The sequence below is a fragment of the Crocodylus porosus genome, unplaced genomic scaffold (assembly GCF_001723895.1).
Source record: "Crocodylus porosus isolate Cpor-Errol unplaced genomic scaffold, CroPor_comp1, whole genome shotgun sequence".
Lineage (NCBI taxonomy): Eukaryota > Metazoa > Chordata > Crocodylia > Crocodylidae > Crocodylus > Crocodylus porosus.
Genome location: NW_017728926.1, coordinates 13,177,544 through 13,195,414, shown reverse-complemented (window position 1 = coordinate 13,195,414; position 17,871 = coordinate 13,177,544). Strand labels below are relative to the sequence as shown.

The following is a 17,871-nucleotide window of genomic DNA, read 5'->3' as shown; positions in this document are numbered from 1 at the left end:
AGCATCCCTAGTTAATTGTTATCTGCAGCATCTTCTCACGAAAGAAGCTGGGATGGCTTCTGCCACAGGATGTCTAATTTAGCATAGCATAAGATGCTGCTTGGGAGAGTTTGGAGCTGAATTTGACAGGCCTACAGGGCAAGGAAGCTGTAATAGCCCCAAGGAAGGACCCGGACTGGGAAAGCACTCGGGAGCTCAGAAACCCTACTAGAAAATGAAGTATTCGGCCCCTGTGCGGGCACTGGCATTATAGACTTTTCTCCCTTGCTGTAACTTCCCCCTGGACAGTGTCCCAGTGTTAAGTATCGCTGTCTATATGACAATCAGGACTCATAGTAGAGATGATATCTTTTATTAGATATCATCTAATAATGGTCTAATAAAAGATATCATCTCTACTATGAATCCTGATTGCCTTTTCCTCTAGACTAATACGGCTGCAACCTGGATACCCGACTGTCTTATTGGAGAGATGAGTTAGGACTTCGCAGTCCATTTAGTCCCTCACCTTTCTGCTGGATCCCGTTAGAGCTGGGGTTTACTCCTACTCAAAAGGAGGAAAGCCCGCACAAAACCAAAGAGCATCAGCATAGTGTTCCCTCTTGCCTCTTCCCATCCTTGGCTCATTCATTATTCAGCCTTGATATTTTGGGCTAGTTGCAAGGCTTGGTACCAGGAAGGTTTCATAACTTTTCTGACTCCTTTTCCCGGGTGTGTGTGATCAGAGAAAACAGTCCAGGACACTCAGAGCAGCAGCCAGTAATCTGCCAAAGCCAGCTGAAATCTGCCACTGTATTTCGGGAGACTTTGTTCGCTGTTTAAAAGCTGCGCTGTGTCTTGATCAATGTTCACTTTGTGCCCATTTTTCAGTGCATGTATGGTACATGAGGGGCCAGGGACAGACAGCATCGTCTTGTGAGTTAGTTCCCCTGGCCGTTAGGGGCAGCATCAACCAGAAGCCTAAGAAAACCCAGGACCCTCCCCGGGTTACAGGCCGTATGTTAGTCTGCTGGGGTCAGAAGGACATTGCCCTGCTGGACAGTTGTCTCCCGTTTGCGGGGGGATTTCGTGTAAGCCGCTGATAAAGGCCATTTTTGGAGATGAGATGCTGAGCTAAATGCAGTGCTGTTCCAGTCTAGTTTGTTCTGTATTTTCCCCATCTTTCTCAGCAGTTCACCCTCCGCAGCACCTTCTGCTTGCTCTCAGCGCTGGGGTCACACTATCAGCCTGCTACACTGTCCTGCATTAGCAAACTGGCAGAGCCTGCCCTTGTTAAGTATTGGCATAAGCAGCATCGTAAGCAAAATAGCTATGGGATGAGCTAATTAGTATCTCCAGTGACATCTCCCATCGAGAAAGCAACTCCTTTAACCTCTGTGTCCTGGAGTCTGTGGGCTCCGCTTTTATTGCCAACGTGAAATGAATTCCTCCTGGTGCTGCCTCCTTCAAGGCAGGCTGCAGTTCGGGGCTCGGGAGTTGCAGCCCATGTCCATTTTCCATTTATTTTTGTCTTGCTTGAGGTTTCAGCTTTATGCAAGCTGACGGGGGACCTAATTAAACTACGGCAAGCAGGGAGGGAGAGTACTGCCATGCAGTAAGGGCAAGCGCGGCTGGCCCGAGGAGTTAACTAGGCAGCCTCTGAGTGCTGAAAATGCCCTGCATAGAGATCTGTGCTTCTAAACTTGAGTAATATATTTAAAATAATAATAATAAAGGGAAAAATAAGGATTGATCATGTCCAGAGAAGTTACGAACTAGGCTTCATGTTGCCATGGATGTTTTGCTCTGCTTGCCATCCTACTCTCTACTCACAGGCAGATATTGCTCTTCACTGCCCTTTTATGAGTACCGAGGGGCTGGGTGTAATGTCCGTACCCGGAGTGCGGCAGAATGGCGTCCCCCGATGGCTTTGTCTGGAGGGCTGTATCCGGACCCCACCTGTTCCTCCCACAGATGCCTGCTCAGCATCAAACCTATTGACTGTTATTGGTCCTCCCTCTTTTCGAGTGGAAGTGGAGTGCCTAATTCTCTCCGGACTTCGGCACAGTCCTTCATTAAAGCCCCACCTAGTCAAGGCATTTTCTCGACCCCAGGTTCCTAGCAGCTGCAACCGTGTCCATCAGATCATTCAGTACATGGGGATGTGTGTAATCATCTCTGCTCTCTACCCCCCCCGCCATCCATTGTGTCCAGCCTACAGCAACCTCCAACAGCCTACGAACTAAAAAAATCACGGTGCAAAAAAGTAATCGCGTAGTTGTCAATTTTTAATCACTTGGAGGCCTGGGTCTTTAAGCTGCATTGGAATTTGCCACTGCCTTACAGCTCATAAATAATATAACATCAGCTTTCTATGCTAGCTCCTACCGTAACCCTTGGTATGAATTTAAAGTGACTGCAAGTTTTATGATCGGCTGGGAGCACTTGCCAGTAATCACTATGCACAGAGAAGGAGACTTTACTTAAGTCAAATTTTGTTTCTCTTGGGTGTGAACTGCATGCTGATGGGACACCTGGCATTAGAGGAATGTGTTATAGCACTGGGATTCTTTTCCGAATGGAGAGATGCTCCATCCTTGATGTAGGCAGAGCCGTGGGTTTAGCAAAAGGATGAAACAGAGGGCCCCCTGCCAGCTATCGCAATGAGGACGCCCTCCGGGAGCATCACCCCTGCCTTTCCAGACTCCTTTTATTGTAGGATGAGTTTGAAACTGTGGGCAGTATTACATGTTTATTGAGGGCCCTCCCACACTGTAGGCGTCTTAATGGAGGCTAGCATGTTATGGGACACTGGATTTTATTAGCGCTGGCTGCTTGCTGGATCTTGCTGCCCTGAAACTGCCTCCAAAGGCATGCTGGGGACATAGCCATTCTTAATTTGCAAAGCAACACCGTGCTTGTCTTCCTAGCAGGGGGAAACTGCTGGGGTAGGCGGTGTTTTTAAAAAAAAAACAAAAAAAAACTGCTGCTGCAATGTTCTGCTAAAATCCTAGGGACCTTGGGAGGTCACCGGGCCAAACCCCTTGCTCCTGACAGGTTCATCCCTAACAAAACCATTCCAAAGAAATGTTTGTCCATCCTGAGCTTCGAAGCCTGCAGCGGTGGAAGCAACGTGTTCCCAAACATCCCCCCCCGCCCTTAAATCTCACATGTTGAAATTCAAGCCCGTTCCTCCTTGTCTTGCCCTCTTTGGACATGAGGAAAAATTGATCACCATTTTCTTAATTTATAATGCCCCCCCACCCCATTTGTGGTTGAAGCCTGTTATCAAATCCTGCCTCCGTCTTCCCTTCTCTACACTACATCCTTCCAATTTTTCCAGCCTTTCCTCTCATCACTTGGTGCTGCTGTCCTCGGCACTCTTTTTTTTTTCTCCCCTCCGATTGATCAATGCCTTTTTTGAAGGGCAGCATCTCAAGCTGGATGCAGTACTCCAGGTGCAGCCTCATCAGCACTGAACAGAACAGAAGACTCACTTTTCATTGACTTGCGCTGGACACCGCTATTGATACATCCCAGTATGCTGTTTAGCTCCTTTTGCTACAGCATTTACCTGGTTGACTTATTCTGCTTTTGATCTGCAGTAACCTCCAGGTCCTTCTTGGCGGCACTGCAGCCCAGCCATTCATTTCCCACGTTGTTTGCTTGCATTTAATTGTTCCTGCCCGAGTGCAGCACTTTGCACTTGCCTTTAGTGAGTTCCCTCCAATTTATCTCAGACCGTCTTTCTGATGTATCCAGATCCTTTTGAATCCTAAGGCCTGTTAAAGCGCCTACAAACCAGTGGACCTGCTGTCGTCCACAATGGTAACAAGCATGCACACAGTCTCATCCTCCAGGTCCGCAGATGGAGATCGCTTTACTTTTGAGGGCTTTTCAGCTGGGAATTTGTTGGTCCCTGCTCTTCTGACCGGCCAGTTCGGACGCCTCCCAAGCGCTGGGGCAGACTCTGGCACTCTGCGCTCCTCTCCCTGCTGCTCATCAGACTCATACATCGGCCCTCTCCTGTTCTTTTGCTTGTGAAGCAACTCCGTGGGCGTAAAGCATCCATCCCCTCCTCTGCATCTCAAAAAGGATTTTTTTTTACCACCAGGCTTGACACAGTATCCCTTTAACCAAATCACGCTGGCCCTCCATATGGCAAAATGCCCTCCTGGCTCTTTTTTGTCCCAGTTAGATACAGCATTGGATGTCTTTTATACCAAGTATTTGCCCATGGTGTTTTACAGCAGTTGACGTTTTGGTGAGATGTCTCTGCTAGAAGCATGATTTTTCTGGATCGGGAGTACCCACAGGTCTTTGTGACCTTAAACGTAGCTTTTGCAGCAGTATGTAATTACAACAAATGTCATATTTTCCCTGATATTCCTGCCCTCTCTTGCTGCCTTGTCAGGTTGTTGATCCGTTTCAACAAATTTTGTAATTAAAGCTGTTTCTAATCTGCCATGTGCGCGAACCGGAATAATGCGCCGCGAAAATCTTATCAAAGACAGGAGACGCCGCACATCAGAGCGGCTGCTGGCTTGTTTATTGGCTCGGACGTGTTCTGAGACGTTTTCGCAGATTAATACGTGACCAAGGAAGAAAGCTGAAAATGTTTGCGACTAACCTCAGTAGAGCCAGAACAGGCAGAGGCCTACGGGAGGTTTGAATCCAGTTCTACCAGATACTTCCTCTGGGCAGCTCATGTAATCCCACTGTGCTCTTTGCCCATCTGTCAGGCTGAAATGATGCTGACCCTTTTTCATGCAGTTGCTCTGAAGTTTGGCTGGCTGCATTTTTGTGTTGTGTGCGTGCGTATGCATGTGTTTACAACCTTAGGGCTTCGATATAGGGGTGGAACAGGGTTCAAACAACTTGATTTGAATTTATATACGCACCCCCAAATGATCTATAGAAATTTTCAGTCTTAAACCCAATTCTGTGTGTGTGTGTGTGTGTGTGTGTGAGAGAGAGAGAGAGAGAGGGAGTGCAAGTATGTATATGTAAAAATTAAAAGTAGGCCCTTTGAACCCTACTTTTTATGTTTATAGCCAAGAACTCAAGCTGATCCCATTCCCACCAGAGCCCTGGGGGAGACTCCCATTTGACTTCCATGCCAAGCCTAATCTTGATCTCACGTTGGCATTTACCCACTGTTACTTTACTGAACAACTTAAACTAGATCCAGAGCCAGCTCACTGATTGCTCTGCGAGTTCTTTATAAGAATGTCCCAAAAGATCCAGCTGCAAACATTACGGCATGCCTGCGCGCACGCGTTTAATTGCAAATCATCTTTCTGGTGAGCAGCTCAATATCTATTCCATGCTACGGTCAGATAAGGATTGAGTCTTAATGAAGAGGCATACTGCTATATCCATCAATCAAGGAGAGCACATTTCTGCATACTTGCAATACTACACGTAGCTTTCATTTAAGGGACACACATGCATCAGATGCACGTTTTCACCCTAGACGTGACCCGATATTCCAGTAGAATTCGACTCTTTACTGTAGTATAGCACGTTGGACCATAGTTTTATCAACTGGTGTGCATTTCACAGCCAGTTTTCTGTTCCCCACTGGCACCTTTAGGCAACCTATGAAGGGTTAAGCTCTTCCAGTGAAAAAGGCAGCAACACAGCAAGTAAAATGAAGCTATCCCTGTCTGGGTCACCCATGCATGGCAAAGCTGTCTGCTTTCCCCTTACGCGCTGTGGCCAGCTTGAGTGTAACATCCTTGGGAACCTTGTCCATCGATCCGTTTGTTTACTCCGGCATGGCTCTGCATTGTGCTGCTGCAACATCGAGAGAAAAGACCCTACAGTTGATGCGAGAGGGAGCGGCTGTTCTACCTGATGCTAGTCCTTAATCCTTGTGGGCTCAGCAACGCCTGGCAGGCTTTGCAATCTCTAGCACACCAAGCTGTAAAATTGGAATCGTCCTCTTGGCAGGAAAATGAGCTTTCCTAGTCTAAGTGCATGTGTGTATATGTGTGTGTGTATGTGCACGCGCGCCTGCACGCTTACTGGGGCTGGCAGTGCTGCTTGTTATGAAGATTGTCTGATGCTTGCTGCCAGCAAATTTAACTCTGGCATTTCGTGGCTTTTGAGTGCTTGACTTTTCAACCTTAATAATGCGGTTTTAACATAGTCTTTTACTTGCAAGAAACATATAATAGTTGTGGGATGCTCCATCCATGTTTCAGCACCACAGCAGGTTTTTGTCCTTTAACTGGGGTTCTGGATGTTGTTTTAAGGAGGTTGCCGTTCTCATTTCAGACTTACGTGGACAGAGAGAAAGTTCTGTTCGTTTGCCCAAGTGATAGCAGATTTGGGCAGAGGGGTGTGGAGAGTAGCTGAGTGCTCGCTGTTGGAACACGATCCATTTATGCATAGGTCTCCATACTTTCACTCACAGAGAGACCCATCCAACAATGCCTCCTTCTCCAAACTTCAGACGCGTGTTGTTTTTAGCACCTTCCTGGGATACAATCACCTCTTTGTAGAACCAAAATCCTAGAATGATTGATGGGGGCGCAGATAATGACCTTACTTAAGTCATCAACTTATTTACCCTGCACTGTGGCAGGTGGACTTGGGTACTCTTGACTCATCCAGGGTGGTGTCAAGTCTCATCTTTGATGGCAGAACACATCACTGTCAGCTCATTTATCTGCTGAAACCAATACCGTTATCCACATTTTTTCCTAATATTTAACGTGATTTTCCAGTTTGCACTTCTTTCCCATTATTTGAGGGCTTTGGGAGGGGGCCATCATTTTATTCTGTGCTCCAGCAGCACCTGCCAGGATTCAAACCTGACTTTCCACTTGGACTCCTGGCATCTATTGCAATACAAGTAAGAATTACTGTGTGTTGCAGCTACGGTAGTTTATTAGAATAATCCATCCCTGGCCTTTCTGTAACCTATAAATGGAGACTCTGCTTCTATGAAAGTAGGGCTTTGGAAAGCAGGACGTGGCAGGGAGACCTCTCTCCTTGTGGCTTCCACCCTTTCATACTTTTGGAACTTGTGTTTCTTGTCATTCTCCCTTCCTACCACGGAAAATGAATGGAAGTGGCTAAGATCTAGCTCCTCCATGCTTAGCATGATTTGCGGGTCAAGCCAAGCAAACAAAAATGAAAAATTTCCAAACGAAGTGCTCCCAAACATAGCCAGATTCAAAGCCTGGTTCCAAACGTTGCAGTTCTTGCAGGTCCCAAGCATTCAACAGAGCCGTTTTGCGTTATGGAAGATTGCCAAGGCATTAAAGTGTTGGAAGGATAAGAGCATGAAAACAGATTCCCGTCTGCAGGCATCAACACCAGGCTGTGGAGCCAGGAAGAGAAGTGCATGCAGAAAAGGGGTGGTGGGAAACTGCAAGAACTTTTGTTGATGAACTGCTGTGCCATTACCGTTTATGCCAGGCTTTTGCTGTTCTACTTTCTGCAGTATTCATGAGAAAAAAAAAAAACCTACTTCAACTTTGAAGAACGTCTAGGAGCAAATGGGAGGAGAATGGGGAAATAAATGGATTTTAATGTCGTCTAAAATTCCTGCTGGTTTTAAGCCACCATGACTTCAGATGTCTTTGAAACTTGGCAGTATAAATTCATATAGTTTTAAGGACCAAAGATACCCCTGGCATGCCTACCTGTTGGCGTATGCAGCAAACGTATAGAGGGATGGAAAAGTAGAAATACAAGTGAAGGGAAAGAGAAAATGAAGAACAACGCTACAATTTCTCTTAGGTGGTCATAGTGGTTTCAGCGTGGTAGGAGTGACAAAGTTATTTTTATCATTCATAAGGTGGATTTGTAGAGGTACACAGCAGTACAGCCAACTTAGAAGGCAGAAAGAGGCTTTCAGTTGACACCAGTGGATTTTGGATTAGGCCTTGAAAGCTCGGTGTTAGCCTGTCTCCATCCCCTTTGCCTCCATTGAACATTAAAAAAAAGAAAATACCAGCAGTGATGCATGCACCATCACCATTCACTGCTTCCCTTGGTCTCCTGTGCCAGATGTTAGTCCCCCCCTCGCTGTCGGCAATCTGTGCTTTCTTTCTAACACAAACTGATCTGGCGTCAGTGTCCTCCAGTTAGGTCTTCTGGAGCTTTTCTCTGCTGGATTAAAGAGCCCTTTAATGCTGGTATTTCCTCTCCAGCCAAGCATGGGATTTGCACGGGGCTTTCTGGAGTCAGTCGGGAGAATTGCAAGTAGCAATGCCTGAAAGTTCAAACAGTTTGGACCAGTTTCTGGGGTCCTTTCCCGGCAGAGCAGGACCCGGCTCAGCACATCGCCCTGCTGAAAGCTGTGGCGTAAAATGACTGGTCACAAATGCAGGTGACAGAATCTGATCTGGATCTCATAAAATACAGGACATATTGACAGGTGCTGGGCAGGCCGCAAAGAGGTTCAGGGTCCAGTTGGCCTGTAAGAGGCTGGAAACGAAGGTAACGTCACACCGCTGAGTCTGTTGCAGTAAGGCGTAGAAACGTGCATTTCTTAGATCCAGGGAGCCCATGTTTGATCCCCAGAGAGGAGCTGGTCAGAAGCATCGCTGTGCTAACGTGCTCGTGTGTGCTGTCAAAAACCTCTTGGCTGAGTGATTATTGAGCTAGAAGTCTCATGGGGGCAAGTTTTCATATGAGATTCCTGCCATTTCCCACGTCTGGTTGAACTGAAAGCACCACGAGAAATTGCCTTTCATAAGGCACGTCTCTTTCTGTTTGCTCTCTGGTCCCGGCCCCTATTCCCAAGGAGAATATAGGCTGTATTACACCCTCTAATGTTTGGAACAAGCTATGAACTTACATTTTCTCTGTGCTCAAGTCCAGTCTACACATTTGCAGTGCTGGAGTAGTGCCAATTCCCTGAGCTGGTGCTGGAGGGCTTGGGGAACTTGTAAGAAATAGCTACTCACGTCCCATCAGCTTACTGTATTGTAACACGAGAGGCAGGGAGCAAAACGGCTGCTGTAACTTATACTGCAATGTGCATGTGTTGTCCTGGGATTCTGGTTTTTGTAATGCATGTATTGGTTTGTGAACAGGGTGGAGGGGTGGTATTTGGTTTGGCTCTGGCACGGCCAGGTAACACCATGATTCAAAAATAGCGTGGGCAACTCTTCTTTAAATGAAATACGGGCCCGAGTCCAGATACTTAAGCATATCCTTAGCCTAAGCATATGAATGGGCCCTTTAAGGTAAATGGGGTTTGCACCCTGCTGGATCAGAGCTTTCATCTCCGACGGCTGAAAGAGGTGCCTGTGATAAATGGATGCGAACTGGGTGAATTAACTGCTGTCTTTAGCTTAGAGCAGGTTTTATAGTTCCCTTTGCATCATCCCAGTAGTGCCAGCGGAGCATCCCGGCCCTGCCTTCATTCACACGCTGTATTATGGAAAGGTCAGGAGTTCAGAGTCATTCCTAGAATTGTAATTTTGCAAAGTGTTTTGGAGAGCTTGACAGGCAGGTTTCCTAATGCAAAAAATCTGGTGTGCTGCCGGCTCAGGCTCTCGCTGAACCTGTGTTCTTTCACACAGCCATGAAGGCGGATCGAAAACGCTTGAAGGCAGAGAAAACAGACCTGGTAAGCCAAATGCAGCAGCTCTACGCCACGCTGGAGAGCCGGGAGGAACAGCTAAGGGACTTCATCAGGAACTACGAGCAGCACAGAAAAGTAAGCCTAGCATGACTTCCTGCATAGCCAGCATGCCCTCCCTCAAGTAAGGCTGGCACCTCACACCCCAAAACGATGTTACATATGTTCTTTATGAGCTAACGGGGAGAGTAAAGCGAAGCCCGTGACTCCAGGTGTGTGCACAGACCATCCAAACCTCGAGCTTTTCTGTGTCTTGAACCCGGTGCACTCCTTTCTAGCTAAGAATCATCTCTCCTGCCCAAAGCAGCATTGCTAGGCAGCAGGGGGCCGAGGGGGTTAGTGTTTGCAAGGAGCTCTTACCACCGGCCAGCTGAACCTTGTGGCCAGTGCCAGGGAGTCTCTTTGCTACCGCTTTAGTTGTGCTCTGAATTAAGAATGGGATAAATATTCAGAGAGAGCAAGAAATGGGGAACATATTTCATAATGCAAACAAAGGCCCAAGTCTGTATGTGTTAGGAGCCACGGAGAAGCCTAATGACTCCAGTGGGTTTACGTCAGCCTAGCCAAGCTCTGATTTGACCCATAAGGTCATGTAAACAATCCTGTTTTAATTGCTGTACTCTGGCTTTGTATTGGCTCAGAGCTTGATGTTTTAAAGACGGCATCAGCAGTGAATTGCAGCCAGATGCTGTCAAAACACTGCACGTTCCTGGGGCCCGAACAGAGCTGCCAGGCCAAGGTGCCTGCTAGAAAAGCCCTCAGGTAGAGGTGGAAAAATGCCTGCTATGACCCGGCTTCCACCCTCCCGAGACCACCAAGCAGCCACAGTGCTGCAGTCCTTCCTGGATGCAAGCGTGAGCAGATGTGTGGGCTTGACCCAGCACCGGCTATACGCGCCCAGCCTGGCCTAGCTGAGCTCAGGGAAACTGGGAGCTCCATAGCTCCTGCACCTGGTCTGTGTGAAGGCCCAGTCCAAAGTCCCCAAGAGCCCATGGGAACCTTTCAGGTGGCACCAGTGTCCTTTGGATTAGGCCTTGAAAGCTCGGTGTTAGCCTCTCTCTCCATCCCCTTTGTCTCCGTTGCATATTAAAGAAAAGGAAAATACCAGCAGTGATGCATGCACCATCATGATGACCACTCATTCAACAGTCCAGTCTCTGCACCACAGTCCGTTACTGTTGAATGCTGCCTGCAAATGTTAGCCTTGCAAATTGTCTTGAAAAGGACCAAGGGTTTGATTCCACCCCCCACCCATTGCAGTCAATGGCAAAAATGTGTGTGGTGCAGAGTCTAGTCCAAAATCTATTCACAGCCACATTACCATGATGAACGATAGCGGTGAAGAGATCTGGAGAGATTTGACTCGCTCGTTTAAAAAAAAAAACCAACCCTGACCTTAGGCAAATAAAAACATGCAAAGCTACCGGTAATATATCTCAAGTCACTGAAGTATGCTGCGAGGTATGAGGTGAAAAATAAAATAGGAAAAAGTCATGCTAGTGATTAAATTAGCAGAGTTTGTTTCATGATCGTTGCTCCATTTCAGTGATGTTATGTCACACTGGAAAAAAATCCATTGCAACAAGATGGTGTCTGCTCTATCCTTCTTTTTATGGGATGAAACTGTAAAGCAGGTTACTTTCAAGGACAGGTTTTATAGTTTCCCTTAAAGTTAAGAGCTTGTTAAAAGAACATATAAACTGCGGTGACTAGTTTAAGTTGCCTAATAATAAATAGCATTTCTCTGAGCATGTTCAACCTCTCTGCACTTTTTGTGAGAGGATATTTTTTTAGACACCGTTTCCTGTTTTGCTTTTGATTACGCTGCATAAAGCCATCCACTCAAATGAGCAGCCGTGGGAATCCAGCTTCTGTAATTATTCTGGGCTTTTTTCCATGCCAGGAGAGAAACTTGCTATTTTTAAAGCATTGCTACAAACAAAGACCCCTTGAATCTGGTGGTGGACTTTTTGGGGAAATTATATTTTTCTGCCTCCCCAGCCTGAGAAAATCAATGCTATTAGCAAGCAGCAAACAAACACACAGGATGAACCCAGGGAGGAATATATGCTGCTAGGGAAGGGGCCCCAAGCGCTCTTTCAGCATGGGACTATGGAAAGTCTCACTGTCTCCAGCTTCTCCACGTGCTTCCTACAGGCTCACGCGGTGCAGCCTCCGTGGGAGCCTCAGTAGCTGTTCGTCTCGGGGAGGGGGGTGGGATTTGCAGGGAGGATGCATCCCCACTTGTGTTCCATGGCAGGCAGCCTGCATATTTTAATGACCGATTTCCAGGAGCAGTGCGGCGTATGAAATGATCCATGCTCTGGGATACGGGTGACTCTGAGGTTATCTTCTGCATCTATGGAGAAGGATAGAAGACAAATCATTCCTTTAAGCCTCACGAATAGTTTGCATTGACCCCCCCGCCCCCCCGGTCACTGGATTAGAACCGCACTAATATTGTATAACAGTGACACAGGCACCATTGGCCGTGTCTACTTTGCGGTTGGAAATTAAGCAAAAACAGACTTGCTTTTTCTTGAAATGCTGGGCACCCCAGCTCTGGTCAATGGGAGCTGCAGCTTCTCAGTGCGTCTGGGAAAAGAAGGTTGTCTAATGTTGTCACGTGTTTGTGGCTACTTAGGGTCGTATTGTACTTCCCTAATGAGCAGGGGGAGGGTCTGCTCGTTCTGAGTTGTTCCAGCCATACCCTAGGCTCAGCTTTAGCAGCAGTGCCAGTCCAACACAGAGTCCAGGGAAAAGTCTCTGTGTCCACCAGCCAGGGAGGCCACAATATTCACAGTAACAATATTGAAAGGCTCTTCTTCATAACAAGCTTCCTCCACGGTGGAGGGAACTAGGTATAGCTTTCCCTGATTCAACTAATAGCAGCTTGGAAATTATTTATTGAATTAGGGGGTGCATCTAGAACAGTGGTTCTCAACCTTTCTAGTCTCAAGACAACCCTTGGAAGATGCCCTTGGCTTTCCTTCATTTTTTAACTATGGAAAAATAATAGAGGAATTCTTCTCTTGCCAAGAGCTTGGGAAGACCACTACAGGCTAGACTGTTTTTGACGCTATGGATTCCTGCTTCAAACCTTTTGAGTTTGCCTTATGAATCATGTGCAAGGGTCTGCACATCTCAGAGTGCAGCTATTTCTTGGTACCCATAAAAGGGTCTCATGGCATCCTTGGATGTTACAGGGCCCTGGTTAAGAGAGTCAGTGACCTAGAGGATCCAAGTAAGAGCAGAGCTTGGTTGTGCTAGGTGCTGTCACACACAGCTGTCTCAAAAAGCTCATAGCCAGCAAGGGAGGGAAAACAGATGCACAGTGGGGAGTGACTTGTCCAGGACAACAGAACAGCTTCAGTGCAGAGCTGGATGCAGATTGGCCACTGGTTGCTCTGGATAGGTTTGCAGGGCTTGGACCCCATTCTGACAATGCCCCCAAACAGCTGAGAGCTTGGGTTGGGGGCTCACTGGGCAGAGGAAGAGGAAGAGGTGCTAGGACTGATGATTTAAGCCAGTGGTGTTCAACCTCCAACCCGCAGGCCTGTAGCCCATGGGGCAATGTTGCCTGGCTCGTGAGAATCCCCATGGGTGCAAAAATTTGGCATTGGGGGAACAGGATTAAATTGCCAAGGCTTCCAGAGCCTTGGTTAACACTTCCACCTCTCTCCCAACTGCCAAATTTTGGGACCCGTGGGGAACCCTGTGGGCTGAATGACGCAGCCCCACGTGTCACATCATGCCAGCTTGCAAAGTCAGGCCACAGGCCAGCCCCACGCACCATCCCCACTCTAGATCCAGTCCATGAACCGACCTCGCCCATAGGCTCTGGCCCATAGACTGGCCCTGTGCCATTCGTCTGGTCTGCAGGGCTTGGAGGTTGAATGCCAGTGATTTAAACGGATGCACCTTCCTTTCGTCCCTTTTCCCTGTTAACTAAACCCTTTTTTTTGGTCTAGTGCTGGTTTGCTGATGTCATATGCAGAGCTGCTCCGGGAGTCGAAAGATCGCTGCTCCCTGCGTCGCCTGCAGGGTTTCTGCTTTTGTTGTAGGTTTTTTTTTCTTGATAGGATCTTGCAGAAACTCATAGAGTCACATCCAGCCACGACACCCAAAACCACTCTCAGAATGTCCCTTAAGCAGTCCTGCAAAGGGAGTAAGTTGCTGATGTTTTCCAGTTGGGCTAGACATAAAATACCCAAGTATCTGCAAAGCATGTGAGCTTGGTCTTATTTAACATAAGCCACCACTCCTGTGTCCTGATGCTTCAAGCGCCAGTCTCTAGGCTGTCTAGAACTTGGATGTCCACTTTGCAGAGGCAGCTTGGAAAATCTCAGCCTGAGGCTTCATCATGTGCAGGGGGGGAGAACCGTCTATATGGACTGTGTTTTCCCTGGATCTTTTCTGCCGGTAGCCTTGAATGGGCTCTGTCCGAGCATTTCCTCTCAGGCGGCTCCTTTGTCAACTGACTGGCAGAGTAAACCGAAGAGGTTGAGGTCCACTGGATAGAGGACCAGAGAGGGGAGTCAGCCAACCCAGGTTCAGTTCTTGTCTCTCCTTCTGTCTGCCTCTCTCTACCTCTGCGGGCTTCATTTTCCCCTTCTGTATGAAGGGATGATTGTGCTTTAGCTGCCTGTTGGCATGGTTTTTAGACCTATGGATGTGAAAGGCCAGATGAGCTCTAAGTATTCTTGACTCCAGAAGGTCTACAAAGCCCTCTGCAACCCGGACCTAGAGAACAGACAAGGAGGATGCTCAGATACCTTGGATGGACAGCAGTGCAGAACTATATTTAAATACATACATCAGGAGCTCACTAAACTGTATTTGTATTGCTTTGTAGTAGAAAGACAGTATATTAGGCGGTGCTGGTAGCTGGGGAGTGTTTCCACGTGATATCAATTATCCTATCGCTATCTTTGGAAGACCAAACGCATCAGCAGTTCAGGAGAGGCCAGGGGCCTGTGACAACAGAAACATGGCTCATGTTTAAAGCAGTGGGCTTGCAGTCTGTCCTGCCTGGGCTTTAGATTTCATGGCACTAGGGGTTGGGATCCCGATGCTATCGCAAACCCCTGACTACACATTTCAGTCCAGCGTTCACCTCGGCACCCGTGTTGTGGTGAAATGCTGTTGCTTCACTAAGGATTCCCGAGAGAGGTGGGGCTCCAGTGGGGATTTTTGCTCCACGGGCAGGGTAGTGTCACTGAAGTGGTTGGGTGGTCTCCTGGAGGGGTCTAGTCCACAATATGGTCAAGGCACAAAGATGGTAAAGACAGTTTCTTTCTTACCTTTGGTTTGTTGGCAACTCAGTTGTGCTTATATCCTCACTTATAACCCCAGGGGCCAGCCTTGCATCCTAGCCTGTACGTCACTGCTATGGTAGGAGAAGGTAAGGAGGAGGACGAAGAGGAACGGTGAAGAGAGCTTGCTAATGGAGACACTGGTTAATGAAATCCTGGCCCCAATTCAAGTCAATGGGAGTTTGTGCCATATATTTCATTTGAAGGGTTCAGGTTTTAGCTGCTGTATTTTGAGGCATAAAACACTGTCGTGCTTTGTATGGTATGGACTTCTTGGGAATGAGAGTTTCATCCCTTCCTCACGTTGCCCTGGTGTCTTTGCAGGAGAGTGAGGACGCGGTGAAAGCACTCGCGAAAGAAAAAGATCTCCTGGAGCGGGAGAAGTGGGAGCTACGTCGGCAAGCCAAAGAGGCAACGGACCATGCCAGTGCGCTCCGCTCCCAGCTGGACCTGAAAGACAACCGAATGAAGGAACTGGAAGCTGAGTTAGCCATGGTGAGAGCCCCCTGTCTTTAACTGAAGCTTTTTGGCTAGATAGCAGTTGAAAACCTCAGCTAGTCCAGAGGGAGCTTGCATGGTCGCACCTGGGACCTCCATCACCCCAGGTGATGTTTGGCTTCACCACCCCCAATCCAGCCAAGTACGCCCAGAGCTCAGGTGTGCTGGAGGTCTGGATTGTGTGGCTGCTGTGCACTTGAAAGTGGGGCAGGAGTGTGTTTGAAATCCATTTCCAAACCTGGAGACTTAGGCCTGGTTGTAGTTTGAAATGCTGCGCTCGCCCTGAATGGAAGGCCTGAAAACCTCATGATCCGGTGAAATGCAGGTGGTTCAAAGGTCTGGCCCACAGTCTGAACAGGGAGAGGGGCTGTCCCCACAGAAGCATGCTTGAGCTCAGTCCGAGAGTCCCCGCAGACATGCCAGGGCCCACTGTGAAGTCGTGCCAAGTGTGAAAGCAGAGGAGAGGACGTCCCTGGAAAGCTGTCGTGCCTAGCAGAGAGGTTCAGCTGAGTGAGACAGATGCATCCATGTTGGCCCCACCAGTCACTGGAGCCATCCCAGGGATGAATCTAGCCTCTGGTGTTTCAGCTCAAAATGTTTGCCATCTTCATATCATGCCAGCTTGCAATATGAACTCAGGGTTTCCCAGGAGCTGCACTTGCCTGACACATGGTACATGACTAGATTATGGAATCGCGGTTGCTGTCTTCATGGTAGCGTAGCTGCAGGGATGAGAAATGCCCTCCGTTTCAGGGGATCGAGGTTGCAACCAAAGATAGGATTCCCATAAATAGAGCCCCCCTTTGCCATCAAATGTCTGTCTTTTAAAAAGCAAAACCAAAGAATTCGTCTGAGTCCTTTTGCTTTTCTGACTGTGCCAACCAGTGTGGTGCTGAAGGCACAAGCGATGATGGGGCTGAAGGCAGAAGGCAAGCATCATTTAACTTAGGGATGCTGCTTAGTTGTGAGGCTGTGGACGCTCACCTGTACGCTTCCTCGAGTGCTGTCTACCCAGTGAACTATGTGGATGAGGCGGAGCGCTGAGTGCACCTCCGCAGAAACGTGACATGGGGTTTCCTGTCATGAAATAATGGCATTGCAATGCAACGACATCAATGCCGCCCGTATCTCCAAGCACACGTGCCTGCACGTCCCCTTCCATAACGCTGCTCAGGTACACCTGAGTATTCTTCAGCATAAGCAGCCTGTCAGCAGCCTCCTGTGTTTTCATTGTTCAAAGCAAAATTCCTGCCATAAAACAAATGACAGCTGGACTGAAGTCATTTTTCCCCCCTCAGCTTAGAAACATTTGCTGTTATTAAATAGATCTATCACAATCTGTTGTGCGTGGATTCACCTTGGGCCCTGCGTTTTCAGTATATGCAATCCCTGTTTGACTGCGACACCTAGTGTCCAAAGTCTGGGTCCGCTTCAGGGGTCTCCGCAGCCTCAGCCCTCAGTTGTTCAGCTAGAAGGAATGTGCTTTTTATCACCCGGCTAAGGAGAATGGGCTTCAAGAATGACGCAAACTCTCCGGAAATGCATTTTAACCATTTATATATCTTTCATTGGTCTGACTGTAGAGTGAGTAGTACCTTTCTTTACTCAGCTGAAAGCAAGGGGAGTATTTGAAGCAAAAGGTGCTTCGCTAGAGGAATAAAGGAGGCCCAAGTCACTTCCATTTAGGTAATAAGGGTAGAGATTTTGTAGCCTAGTTGCATGGCGGTCTGTAGCAGAGGAGGACTGGACTCTGTGACTTGAGTGCCCCTTTCTAGCCTTGTGGTCTACGTTTCCTTCACACATTCTTCAAGACTAACCTACAGCACAGTGGTCTTAACCGGTGAGTTCACAGCAACCGGCATCTATTGCAAGTATTTTTGTAAAGAACTTTCCAACCTTTGTAGCACGGTCAGCCAAGGATCCCCCTCAAATAACTAACTTCATTTTATAGGCACGGTGGGGTTTTTTCCAACTATTTCCCAGGGATGAGAATCTGATGCACATGGCTTGAAAGAGCCTCTGCTTTTAAGCTTCTTTTCTTTTCAGTTAATCATTAAAATCACTATGGGTTCAGATCTTTGGCTGGTATAAATACCCCAACCTCTGTGTATTTAGTGGAGCCAACCTGACTAGCACCAGTGCAGAACCTAGCCTGCAATGCCACAACCTGGCTCCTGCATTCGTTGCAGCACATCCACAGTTTGCCTATCTGACTGCAAGCCGTCAGCCTTCAGTTTGACCCAAGGATGGAACTGCTAAAGGCTTACTTTCTGGTCTTTGCCTCTAGCATCTCTAGGGGACTCATTTAAACATTTAAAGTTTGCAAGGCACCCCTCAGAAAATGCCACCTCTTGGTTTTCACTCATTTTTTGACCGCAGAAAAGTAGCAAGAGGCCTGGGTTTATCTTGTGAATCGTGTTTTCACACCTAACCCTGCTAACATAGTGTGGCACCCTTGAAAGGACCTCAGGG

General features: G+C 47.7%; 1 protein-coding gene across 3 annotated transcripts in view; it reads left to right on the top strand.

Moving 5' to 3' along the window:
• KAZN (kazrin, periplakin interacting protein) overlaps nt 1-17,871 on the top strand; it is a 130,448-nt gene that overhangs the window by 71,653 nt on the left and 40,924 nt on the right. For all 3 annotated transcript variants that reach the window (XM_019541537.1, XM_019541538.1, XM_019541539.1), the window contains exons 3-4: nt 9,528-9,664; nt 15,226-15,396. In XM_019541537.1, the coding sequence (XP_019397082.1) occupies nt 9,528-9,664; nt 15,226-15,396 (308 nt within the window). The remainder of the gene's footprint in view (nt 1-9,527; nt 9,665-15,225; nt 15,397-17,871) is intronic.